The sequence below is a fragment of the Artemia sp. Qi Xiang Cuo genome, chromosome 15 (assembly GCF_049724085.1).
Source record: "Artemia sp. Qi Xiang Cuo chromosome 15, ASM4972408v1, whole genome shotgun sequence".
Lineage (NCBI taxonomy): Eukaryota > Metazoa > Arthropoda > Branchiopoda > Anostraca > Artemiidae > Artemia > Artemia sp. Qi Xiang Cuo.
In genome coordinates this window covers 43,642,760-43,655,586 of record NC_142808.1, presented here as the reverse complement: position 1 = coordinate 43,655,586, position 12,827 = coordinate 43,642,760, and the positions used below count along the sequence as shown (strand labels likewise).

At 34.8% G+C, this 12,827-nt stretch overlaps 1 protein-coding gene across 6 annotated transcripts in view; it reads left to right on the top strand.

Moving 5' to 3' along the window:
* Nucleotides 1–9,291, top strand: part of rswl (tRNA methyltransferase roswell) — a 56,486-nt gene extending 47,195 nt beyond the window's left edge. For all 6 annotated transcript variants that reach the window (XM_089101440.1, XM_089101439.1, XM_089101438.1 and 3 more), the window contains exon 3: nt 9,072–9,291. In XM_089101440.1, coding sequence (XP_088957566.1) covers nt 9,072–9,282 — 211 coding nt within the window. In that variant the 3' untranslated portion in view covers nt 9,283–9,291. The remainder of the gene's footprint in view (nt 1–9,071) is intronic.
* The last annotated feature ends 3,536 nt before the right edge of the window (nt 9,292–12,827 follow it).

Genomic DNA, 12,827 nt, shown 5'->3' with positions numbered 1-12,827 from the left:
ATTCAACATTCGCTGATGCTATTATGCGCCATAAACCAAAGCAATCACGAGGCATAAATGGAATTCACGCTCTACATATCAAATGTGGTGGTCCTGGGCTTTTAGAACATCTCACTTTATTACTGCAAATGATTTTTATTCAATGTTTGGTTCCGTCAACATTCCGTGTCGGAGATCTTTCTCCTATTCCGAAAAAGGAAAAACCTCCAGTCAATGCACATCTTTCAGACCCATAACTTTATCAACCACCCTGTGCAAGCTTTATGAGTTACTGTTCATAAAAGAGCTAGAAGAAAAATGTTACACGCCTCCCCATCAATTTGGCTTTCAACATAGTATTGGTTGTGCAGACGCCCTTGGGGTTGTTGCTAATGCACTGCTTGATGCTTATCTCTCATGTAGTGCACTCGCCTTGGCTAGTCACAATGTTCACCACGCCTTTGACTCCCTGATCCACCCCCTTATGCTCTTAAGGGCTGCTGCAAGAGGAGTAAGTCTGGCTATCATCAGATCTCAAAGGGATATGTATACCAAGCTAAGAGTCCGACTTTAAATCCCCCTTGATAAAGATGAAATCGCAAAGCCACAGGATAGTACTGTGCCAGTTAAGAAAGGGGCAAGGCAATATACCATTGCCTCACCTGTTTATTTCAATAATTACGTCCTCGAGGCTCAATATCAGTGTCAGATGTCCTGCGTTCTTTCTGGTTATAATATCTCCTTAGTCACTTATGCTGATGACATTTTTAACCTTAGCCGAACTCTAGACAAAATTACTGAAATATTTTCAAAAACTGCAAACCGAAAATTTAAAATCTGGTCTTGAATTCAACGCTGAAAAAACTGACGTAGTCCTATTAAAGAAAGGAACACTTCCTGATGAAATTGTATTTGGAAATATAAAAATTCGCCCGTCCGACCAAATCGTTTATCTTGGCATTCCCATTGGAAATATAATTTCTCACACTCGTCATCTTTTAACAGAACACATCAAACGCCGCATATCAGCTTCATACGCTTCCATAGTCTCTGCTAAGCTTTGTTTTAATCGCCGTTGTCTGTCAACCTTATACAACACTGTTGCTCTCCCCCATATCCTCTATGCTGCACCCTTCTGGAATGTTCTTACATATTTTGATAAATTGAAAATCCGTTCAACCTTCTTCCGTTTCGCAAAATATTTACTGAGATATCCAATTTGGACACGCAATTCAAAGCTCATCAATAGACTTCACATAGCAGATCCTATTATAGCTGTTGTTAAGCTCATAGAAAAGCACAACCAAAACATTTCAAATCACGCTTGGAAACAACTCCTTTTGCACTAGCCACATCTATATACATTGTCATAGCTCCTCTTCTTCATTTTATTCATTTTTGTTACAAGTGCCTGTGTTCTTTCTTCATTATTTCTGTGTTTTCAAATTGTCTTTCGTCCTAGAAAGTATAGTGCCCTTCTGTCGTGCTCCATCATTTTTGTTGTTAAAATATGCTTGGAACCAACTCCTTCTACACTAGTTACATTGTAATAGTTGCATAGTGATCTTTTGCTTTCTTTTCATTTTTTCTATAGTGCTCTGTCATTTCCTTTTTGTAATAAGACAGGTTTTCAATAAATAATAATAATAATAATTGGAGAACCTAGTTGAAACTTTCAATGAGCGCTTGGGGAGGGGGGGGGGCAGGAAGGCCTTGAATTTTGACTTGGGGAAGGAACAGATTTAAATTGAAAGGCACTATACATTTCCAGGTTATCTAAATAGAATATGTGCAATATCTCGGGATCGGTTTGGGGATTCAAGTTGAAGCTCTCAGAGAGTGTCGGCGAGAGCCAGGTCAATCTAAAGTTTTGACTTCGGGAGAAGAGCTAAAGGAAGGGCTAAAAAGGTTTTACATCCAATACACCTAGACGTTTGTGCTCTATAAGACCCTATTGGAAATGAATAATTTCTTCTTTCGAGAAAAAAGATGAAAATTATTAGTAGAAAAAAGAATGAACCAGTTTCGGTGTTAAAACGCTTGCCATAAGTGCGTTCCTCGTTGCCTAAATCTTCCATTTAAATAAGCGACTGATTTGTTTTGACAAATTCAAAATAAATGTATATATGCGACGGATTCCTTGAATGCGAAACATAAGCTGTATTAACTTGGACCAGATGTTCACGAAGATAATTATAGTTTTTGGACCTGTGCTACCCCACATACCCTCCCCCCCCCTTATCCCCTCCAAGCAAATTTTTAATTACTTCATAATTTTATGTGTTTTCCTTAAAATTTGTCTGCTTTATAATTTTTTCAATGTTTCCCCCTCACCAGACATACCCAACCTAATTAAAGAACTCTAATTTAATGGGACCATATGCTTTATATTTTTTGATAAAATCTCCTTTGAAGTTTACCAAAATCCGTTTCGAAAACCCTTTACCCTTTCATTGCAAAGCAGGCACACAAAATAGCCTCAGTTGTTGTTGCATAAAGGTTAACACCAATGGGGGGGGGGCATCATAGATATTCACTTGTAGGTAGTCAAAAAGAGGAAAAGTGCGAAGTGTGAGTGTGAACCAATGTGAAGGGGGCTCCGTCCTCTTTTTCAAGTATTGTGAATAGCAATAGTTGTGTGTAAAAACAAAAAGAAATTATAAGTTCTTACGCTGTAATCTCAAGGTTTTGTCTCTGATTATGGATGAATATCTATGTTGAAGAATTCGTTATTAGAGATAGCATTTAAGTAATCAAAGAATTATTTCAGAAATTGCCTATCACGTCCTCAGATGAAGTAAATTCGCATTTCGGAGTCACGATAAGAAAAAAAACCAACAAGAAAGAAAAAAAGGATAAAAACGGCAGTAGCAAAAAAAACAAAAAAAAAACAGGCCAATAAATTAAAAAGAACGTAAAACAATGTGTCATCAAAAATATAAATGCTTCAAAATATGGAAGAACTTTTTACGTATTGTCCTGTTTCAATAGAATGTATTATCGTTTGTTTCTAGCACAGATTTGATTAAGTAACTATTAGTTTGTAACTAATAAATGTAATAATAAAAATGGTAAAGAATACGGCATTGGACTTTTTAGACCCTATCGGTGGTGTTGATCTCCGTTTCATGACCCTTTAGTCAGGATGTGCAATGGGGGATTGGGGGCCAGCCACCCTGTGCTTTCGCACACCCTTCCTGTTTGCCTTTCCCAGATTTTACTCGACTCTGGCTGAGCTTGCGGAGTCATTGCACCGACCCTCGTTCAAACCAAATAACCAGCAAAATCAGGACTCGAACCGTAAACGTAAATAAATAAATGTTAAAACGATAGAATTTATTTGGTTGACAATACCCTACTAGCGATGATAACTCATCTTTCGACGGCTGTATTGAAGCTGTCATGACAACATACGCATACATTTCCAACAAGATCTCCACTACTACTTGTTTCATAGTCCAAATATATCCCTTTGTCAGCATTCAACAAAACAATGACTTTATCATGTGTACCCACTTTCCTCGAATAATTCATTTTCACTTTTATTTAATATGATGCAGGTTTATATCCCTCCAATGGGAGAAAATTACTGATTTAATACATGCAATAAACTAGGTAGTGTCGATAACCTGCAATAGAGTACCACTGGGAAAGCCGCGTCGTGTCTATGAGCAAGCATAGAGTACGATAAGTACAGCCGCAAGCATATTTCATCTCATAAGTCAAAAAAAAATCAGTCGAAAAAAAGTGCTATGACAAACACAATTTTTGTAATAGTAAAAGTCACGTCTAACATTTCTATATCATTCTTATTTTGAATTTGGAACATATTAAATGTGAATTTTTTATGTTTTAAGTATGGTTTATGTCATTCTAAAACACGTAAAAAAAGTTTGAAAAAAATTACCATGTTAAAAAAACAAAAAAGTTAAAGAAAAACTTATCAAAAGTATAAAAAATGGGGGGGGGGGAGGGGACCCAAAAAGTTGGAGGGAGGGGCCCCTTGGAGGTTGGGGATAGGGGTCCTTGGAGGTTGAGGTCCTTGGTGGTTAGGGTCATTGATGCTTGCGGTCCTTGATGGTTCAAACCCATAATCATCTCACTAGGGGATTTCTAAGGATTGTTCTGAATTTCTTTATTAAAATTCTTTTCTTAGTATCTACAACTTTATTAGTTTCAACTTTTTAGCATATTCCAATGCTAAAGCATATTTTATATTGGCAACACCGCTCGATTGGTTTTTCTGGATTATACAGAACACAGCCAAGAAGTAAAACTAAGTCAAGTCCCATGATCACCTTGTCAGCAATAACCGTTTCCATAGATTGATACATATGATTTCATTCTAACATTTATGTCAAGTTGTATGAGACTTACCATTCTCTCGGACTTACCTTAACTGGTAAGCACTTTTTAGCACTTTCATTCTAACCAACTAAAACAATTCTTGTATTATTCTCATCTTCGTTTCAACCCTGTTATTCATATCCTCATTAAGGACGTTCAGATCAGAGTTATGCAAATTGAATACCTTTTTGCAAATTGAACCCTTTTTACCACTTTCATAGAAACCAAAAATATAATGTTCGCATTATCCCCATCTTGGCTTCATATCTATATTCGTCGTAACGATACAAGTTAAAACATTTCTGACTGTACGATTCTTTTCATCATTAAATAAAAAAAACAAGTTTTTTAAACTGAAAGTAAGGAGCGACATTAAAACTTAAAACGAACAGAAATTATTCCGTATATGAAAGGGGCTGTCCCCTTCTCAACGCCTCGCTCTTTACGCTACAGTTTTTTATTGTTTCAAAAAATAAAGTTGTGAGACAGAGTGAAACTTTAGCGTAAAGAGCGAGGCGTTGAGGAGCGGACATCCCCTTTCATATACGGAATAATTTCTGTTCGTTTTAAGTTTTAATGTCGCTCCTTACTTTCAGTTAAAAAAACTTGTTTTTTTTATTTAATTTCTGATCGTTTTTTAGTTAATGCAGCTTTTATTTGCATAAAATTTTACTTTTCTTTTGCTAAATGGATGTCTTTACAAAATAACTTGCGTAACTAACTTCTATATTCGTATATTTTTCTTCTGGCAAAAAATACAAAGTTGCAGATTTTTGCAGATATGAGCTTGAAACCTATGTAATAGGGTTTTCTGATACGCTGAATCTGACGGTGTGATTTTCATTAAAATTCTTTCACTTGTAGGGGATGTTTCCCCCTCTTTAAAAAATCGAGTAAATTTTCTCAGGCTCGTAGCCTTTGATGAGTAATACTAAACTTAATAAAATTTATATATTTAGGATCAGCATTATAAACACATTCATTTGATACATTTATTGACATCAAAATTCCGTTTTTAAAAGTTTCGATTACTATTGAGCCGTATCGCTTGTTTTTTTATTTTTTTTTCTATTACGTATATGTTATTACGTATATGAAGGGGTTCTCCCCTTAATCAATACCACGCTCTTTACGTTAAAAGTTAAAAAAAAAATTTATTCACAAACCCCTGAATCACAAAGGCCGTTTAATTAGAATAGATAGCTCTTTTGAAAGCACTAAAAAACACTGTAGCGTAAAGAGCGAGGTATTGACTTGGAGGAGAACCCCCTCACATACGTTATAATTTCTGTTCGTTTTAAGTTATAATATTCCTTCTTACATTTCAGTTGAAAAAACTTGTTTTTTTTATTTAATTTCTGATCATTTTTTAAATAATGCTTGGAAATCCGGCGCCCCCTTCATAGACATGTCCCTTACCCCAAATAAACATCCTCCACGGAAATATTCTCCAGAGTAACCCCCTCCTCTAGCCCCCCCCCTCTAGAAAAAATCCTTCCTGAAAATGGTTGTATACTTCCCAATAACCAATAAATAATGCTTGCAAGTCCGGCGCCCCCTTCATGGCAATTTCCCTTCCCCCATGAAAACTTCCTTCATGTACAGATCCTCCAACATAACCACCGACCCACCCTTCCCTCCCCCTACCTCCTGAAAAAAAACCTCCTGAAAACTTCTGTATACTTCCCAATAACCAATACTATATGTTAACATTGGGTAAAGTTCATAACTTTTAGCCCTCCCTCTGGGAACTTCGGGGGATTAAGTCATCCTAAAAGACATATTTATCATATTTTCGACCATGCTGAACAAAAATGGCTATCTCAAAATTTTGATCGGGTGACTTTGGGAAAAAAATAAGCGTGGGAGGGGGCCTAGTTGCCCTCCATTTTTTTTGGTCACTTAAAAAGGGCACGAGAACTTTTAATTTCCGCTCCAATGAGCCCTCCCATGATTTTCTAGGACCGCTGGTTCGATACGATCACCCCAGGGGAAAAAAAACAAAAAACAAACAAACAAATAAACACGCATCCGTGATCTTTCTTCTGGCATAAAATGGAAAATTCCACCTTTTTTAACATAAGAGCTTGAAACCTCTACAGTAGGGTTCTCTTATACGCTGAATATGATGGTGTGATTTTCATTAAGGCTCTATAACTTTTAGGGGGTCTTTCTCTTTTTTTTTGAAAATCAGTCAAATTTTCTCAGGCACGTAACTTTTGATAGGTAGCATTACACTTAATGAAAGTTATATATTTGAAATCAGCATTGAAATCTGATTCTTTTGATATATCTATTTGTATCAAAAACCCGTTTTCTAGAGTTTCGGTTACCATTGAGCCGGGTCGCTCCTTACTTACAGTTCGTTACCACGAACTGTTTGATTCTGTAATTACCCGCGACGCATTCTTAACCAAACATGTCTTGACTAGAGGCTAGGATCAACTCTAAATGATATGCACTTCCGATATATTAAGATTGGAAATCTGATTAGTTAGTTTAACTGTACACATATTCTTGTGCAATTCGCGGTTATTAATACGTTACAATAGCTATGATAATCGAGTTACCGTTCATTGTGTACCCTCCGTATCCATTGTCGCTGATTGGTCCCGAAAACCTGTCTGGTTGAAAAAAATATAAATACGACAAACGGGTCTATGGCCACTAAATGAAAACGAAGAAAAAAACAAACGAGTATTTTTCTCCCGTATCAAACAAGGCGTCTTCAGCGTAGACCAAAAAAAAATAAACTAAAACTAAAAAATGTACATAAAACTAAAGCAGACTCACCTAAAAATATAATATACAATTGCTTCAAATTTACAATTTGGAGCTACCTTCGTGAAACCACCTCACAAAAGTAACTGGATTAAATCTTTTAAAATACCAAATGACCAAGGAATAAGATATTGTGACATAATTTTATGCAAAGCTTTTTTTCATTTTCAATACCATAGTGGGTAAGAAAAGGCAGATTAAGCATGAAAAAGGCAATATAAACGAAGGTTCTCAAACTTTTGGACACTACAATCTCCAATAGAAACATTCCATTGCCTTACAAATCAATTCTTGGGGAAAAAATCCAACGAACTTTACTCAAACATATTTCAACTTGTTTTAAATCGATCAGACCATTGATTAATTTTCTAAATCCTGGAAAAGATATAACACGTAATATTTTATCAAGGAGTTTACAGCATCCCTTGCTCTTGCGGGAAATTTTACATTGGTCGAACACACCAGCAACTTACAGAAAGATTTATTGAGCACTGGAGTTCAATAGATCATGCTGTAAAATTTACAAAACCTCCAGACAGTTTCACTTCAGCCTTAGCAGAACATATATTTTTAATTCGGACCATTTTGTGCAGTTAGAGGGGGCAATAGCCGTTTCCAATGAGAAAGCTTTCACGCAATGGGCTCTTGAAGCATTAGAAATTAAAAAACATATTTTGCAGGTTTGTCATTTAATAGAGATACTGGGAATATAAATATTGATCCTATTTATGATAGTTCTTTAAAAAAGGAACCCATATTTAAAAATAAAAATAAAGTTTTGCAAAATGTCCCAGGGGTTAGTTCAAACAATAAACCTAAGCGAATAGCAGGAACAAAAGCTTTACATAGAATTATGTCGCAATAACTTATTCCTTGGTCATTTGGTATTTTAAAAGATTTAATCCAGTTACTTTTGTGAGGTGGTTTCACGAAGGTAGCTCCAAATTGTAAATTTTAAGCAATTGTAGCCTATATTATATTTTTAGGTGAGTCTATTTTAGTTTTATATACATTTTTTAGTTTTAGTTTATTTTTTTTTGTCTACGCTGAAGATGACTTGTTTGATACGGGCGAAATATTCGTTTTTTTTTTTTCTTCGTTTTCATTTACTGGCCATATTGTCGTATTTATATTTTTTATGTCATGGCTGGCCAGTTCGGCTTTAGGTCTTTTAACTTGTCTGGTTGCATTATAGCATCTTGTCCCTGAATATCTTGTTCCACAATATAGCGTGTTTGGTCGCTTTATAGTTCCAAAATATAACGTGTTTAGTCGCTCTATGCAATCCCCCCTTGGATCAGCACCTAGGTTACTACTACTGACAAAGGATTTCAAGTTTAGCGTGCTAACCACTCGGCTAGAACTTAACATTAAGTAAATATTAATATTAAACCCAATTCTTGTATTAATATTTAGTTAAAATTAATAAGGAAGTTAAAATTAATTAATGTTAATTAAATGAAATACGAACTATTTAAACTGAATTTTAGCTTTGAATAAATTTAATTTTAATTTAATTTGACTAAATTAAAAATTAATTAAGATTAATCTTAATATTTGCTTAACGTTGGACTTAATTTAATTATTAATATTAAACTCGTGCTAAAACGCCAAAGTTACACCTTTTATTTTTCACATTAACTTATATTAATAATGAAATTAAAATTATTTAAACTTAACTAAGTTAAATATCAAATATTTAAACTAAATGTTTACTTTAAATAGACTTAATTTAGTTTAATTTAAACTAAATTAAACTAGAAATTCATTAACTTAATAATTAAAAATAATCTTGGTCTTAGCTTAATTTGATTATTAATGATAAACTCATGCTAAATCGCCAAAGCTAAATTTCTTATTCTGTGTCTAACCACCCAAACAATTACTTCTATACAGTTCTTTCCCTTTAGATAATTTCTTTTTTGGGTGTTTATATTCTTTGGTAATCCCATTTTTGCTTTCAGATGGGGCTGTGGTTCAAAAGCTCTAGCTTTAAATCATATTATGTCGATACTACTTGAATTAAAGTACCACAAGGATTGGACGAAAGCTTTTGAAGTGATTCCCCGAAGGAAACTCAAAACTCAAGAAGAAATAGAAGATTATATGAGAAGAGAGGAAGCTCGAAATAGAATCCTTAAGAAGCAAAAAAATAAGGGTTATTTTAGAAAATAAATTTAGTTAGTTTTCTATAATGTGTTAAAGGTAGTTATTTGGTTAAAAAAAACTGAAGAGAAAAATATATATATATATATATATATATATATATATATATATATATATATATATATATATATATATATATATATATATATATATATATATATATATATATATATATATATATATATATATATATATATATATATATATATATATATATATATATATAGTTCTGGGAGCCCGGCTGCTTCGCCGCTGGGCCCCCGCAAACGGCACGCGGCAGGCTTCTATATATAGATTCCCACTGTCGCTCGTCTTCTAAACGCAGACAATCTGAGCCTTTTCTTGATGTCATGACGTCCAAATGGACCTTAAATTAGAAGTGGTGCCTTTGTAATTTTTTTTTTTTTTAATTGGACCTTAAACTTTTGCCTCGGCTTGTCTTTTGTCATTATAAAAGACATATCGCCGAACCTTTGTTTCTTTTAATTGTTCAGGTGGTGGGGCAAAAACTTTTTCTTCCAACGATTTATCTAGTCCAGGTTTTGATTTTACAAGGTATGGAAGGCATTGGCGACCACATATGTTTATTTTGATTGTTCAGGTGGTGGGACAAAAACTTCTTTTTCTTCCAACGATTTATCTAGTCCATATTTTTGATTTTCAAAGGTATGGTAGGCATTGATGACCTTATCCATGTCAAAATCCAAAACCCAATCATGGACGCTATCATTTTCAGTTTGTTTGGTTCCTTTACTCGGCTTATCTTTCTACATTATGAAATACGTATCGCCGAACCTTTGTTTCTTTTAATAAAGGCATGGTAGGCATTGATGACCTTATCCATGTTAAAATCGCAAACCCAATCATTATCGCCATCATTTTCGATTTTGACACCTTTTGATTCTCGCTGTCCAGGTATATTTTTATTGACTCGCTCACATGTTCGGTGTCGCATGTCTTCTAACCGCGTGTATCTTTGCTCTTCATTTTCATTTTTGGCTTGCTCACATGTTCGCTGTTGCATGTCTTCTAACCCTGTGTGTCTTTGCTCTTCATTTTTATTTTTGACACACCGCCGCTTTTCTTCTAACCGTGTGTGTCTTTGCTCTTCATTTTCATTTTTGACTTGCTCACTTGCTCGGTGTCGTATGTCTTCTAACCGTGTTTGTCTTTGCTCTTCATTTTTATTTTTAACACGCTCTAATTGTCGTTTTCGAATATCTTCTAACCGCCCGTGCCTTTGCTCTTCATTTTCATTTTTTACACGTTTTCGTATTTTGATTACTTCAGACAATTTAGCAATGGCCTTTGCTTTAGCTCTCCGGATTGGTGTTCTCGCAATTGATGAGGTCTAGGTTGTCGAATTTCATATCTTATCACGTTCGATAATTCAGGTGTTGGTTTCAAAGAATCATCATTTATAATAACTTCAACTGCAAATTATCGTTTTTAGGGCCTTCCAACAGACATTATATTATATAAATAAATGTTGCGTTGGAAACACAACTGTCTCATTTATACTATGTATGGCATCATATAAGAAAATGCTTATATGGTGCCATATATGATGTCATAAGATATGCTTATATGACGTACTAAAATAGTAAATGACGTCATTTGTAAAAACCAAAATCAAGGCTCTTAACGAATTTTTTCAAACTTCTGACCTATCTAGACCGTTTTTTTATGCGAGAATATCCCAAGATGGCAATTTTCAAAAATGTGTAGACGTTTTCGAGAAATAGAATACAATTATTGCTCACATACAAAGATAGTATATGTATATAATATATGTATATATATATATATATATATATATATATATATATATATATTATAGACATATACTATCTTTGTATGGGAGCAATAATTGCATTCTATTTCTCGAAAACGTCTACACATTTTTTCGGGAAAATTGGCATGCATATAATATATATGTATATATATATATATATATATATATATATATATATATATATATATATATATATATATATATATAAAGATATTTTAAACATGAAACTGTCCATTTTGTTAGATCGATGTAAGGTATCTGACAGAAATGCCACGAGAATTTTAATAGTTACTCTACAAGCACTAAATCTTAACCCTCTAATAACGAGACTCAACAAAGTCTCGAAAACTTCATTACACCATAGAAGGCAAATGTTCAGAGAACAATATACTAAACAAATTATTGATAAAGTAGATATTCCTGAAAATGAGCCCCTGGTTGTCCATTGGGACGGTAATCTCTTACCGGGTGTTTTAAAAAATGAACAATGTGAGCTAGTAGCTATTGCAATTTCGTATGGCACAAAGCGACAGTTGCTGGGAGTTCCTGTAACAGCAACGGCTCTGAAGAGGATCAAGCCATAGTTGTATATGAATGCCTACATGAATGGGGTCTTTCCGACACCGTCAAGGCAATGTGCTTCGACGCTATAGCATCCAACACGGGAAGACTCAAAGAAGCATACGTCATATTGGAACAAATGTTAGGAAGAGAGTTGTTATACCTGGCTTGCCGTCATCATATCCTAGAAACTCTGTTAAGAGGCGTATTCAGGACAAAAATAGGATCAATCACTGGACCCCATCCTGACGTTATTAAGAGATTCCTTACTGCGTGGCCCGAGACAGCCAGCGGAAAATACGACACAGGTATCAGTGACAATCTAGTACAAAAGCAGCTAATTCTAGAAGTAATTGCAAATGCTACTGCTGAATTCGAAACCAAATTAACGGAGAGCCACCCCAGGGATGACTATAAGGAGCTATTGCAGTTGGCTCTGGTATCTATTGGATCTTTATACGGCAATGTTGTGGGTTTTAGAACTCCGGGAGCCATTTATCGCGCTAGGTAGATGGCAAACTGTCCCTTCAGCATGACCCAAAGCAATTTCAGCTACGATACGTTCAGTGTAGTCCTAGCTGCTTGTTTATCAGCTAGCACAAGTCATAGCTGAGTCATCATCGCAAATGTTCTTTTAAAACATTAACATAAACTTTAGAAGCATTCGAGAATTTTGGAAAGATCTCTCCAGATCAAGACTTGCTCACTGATTGTCCTTATCAGTCTGAAAGGTAGATTTAAAAAAGGGAAAAATTAGGCCATGACTATGGCTGCGTTCCAGGTTCAACAAAAAGTAACTAAAAGTTACGAAAAAGTCATTTTTTTTTGTTCTAGCTGACGTTTCGTAGTAGCTGGAACAACAGAAAAGTAACTCAGAATTTACTTTTTTAGTAACTTTTGCTAAAGATAGTTAACGAGCATCTTTAGTGAAGTAGCTAAGCATCATTATCATCATTGATACTAATATCAGCTTAAAACATATTGAAAGTATTATTAGACTAAATTATACTGAAAGAGTAATATGTACTTGTAGCAGGACTCAACCATCTCAGCTCTCCCTGGCGTCCAGTAGCTTCATCATTTGGATAAGCCAATAGTTTCGATCGTTCATGAGTCGCTCAATCCTTTCGAGCCAGGACTTATTCCATCTTTTCTATACTTTTTGAAGCCACCGAGTGGGTCTGGGTCTTTCTTGATG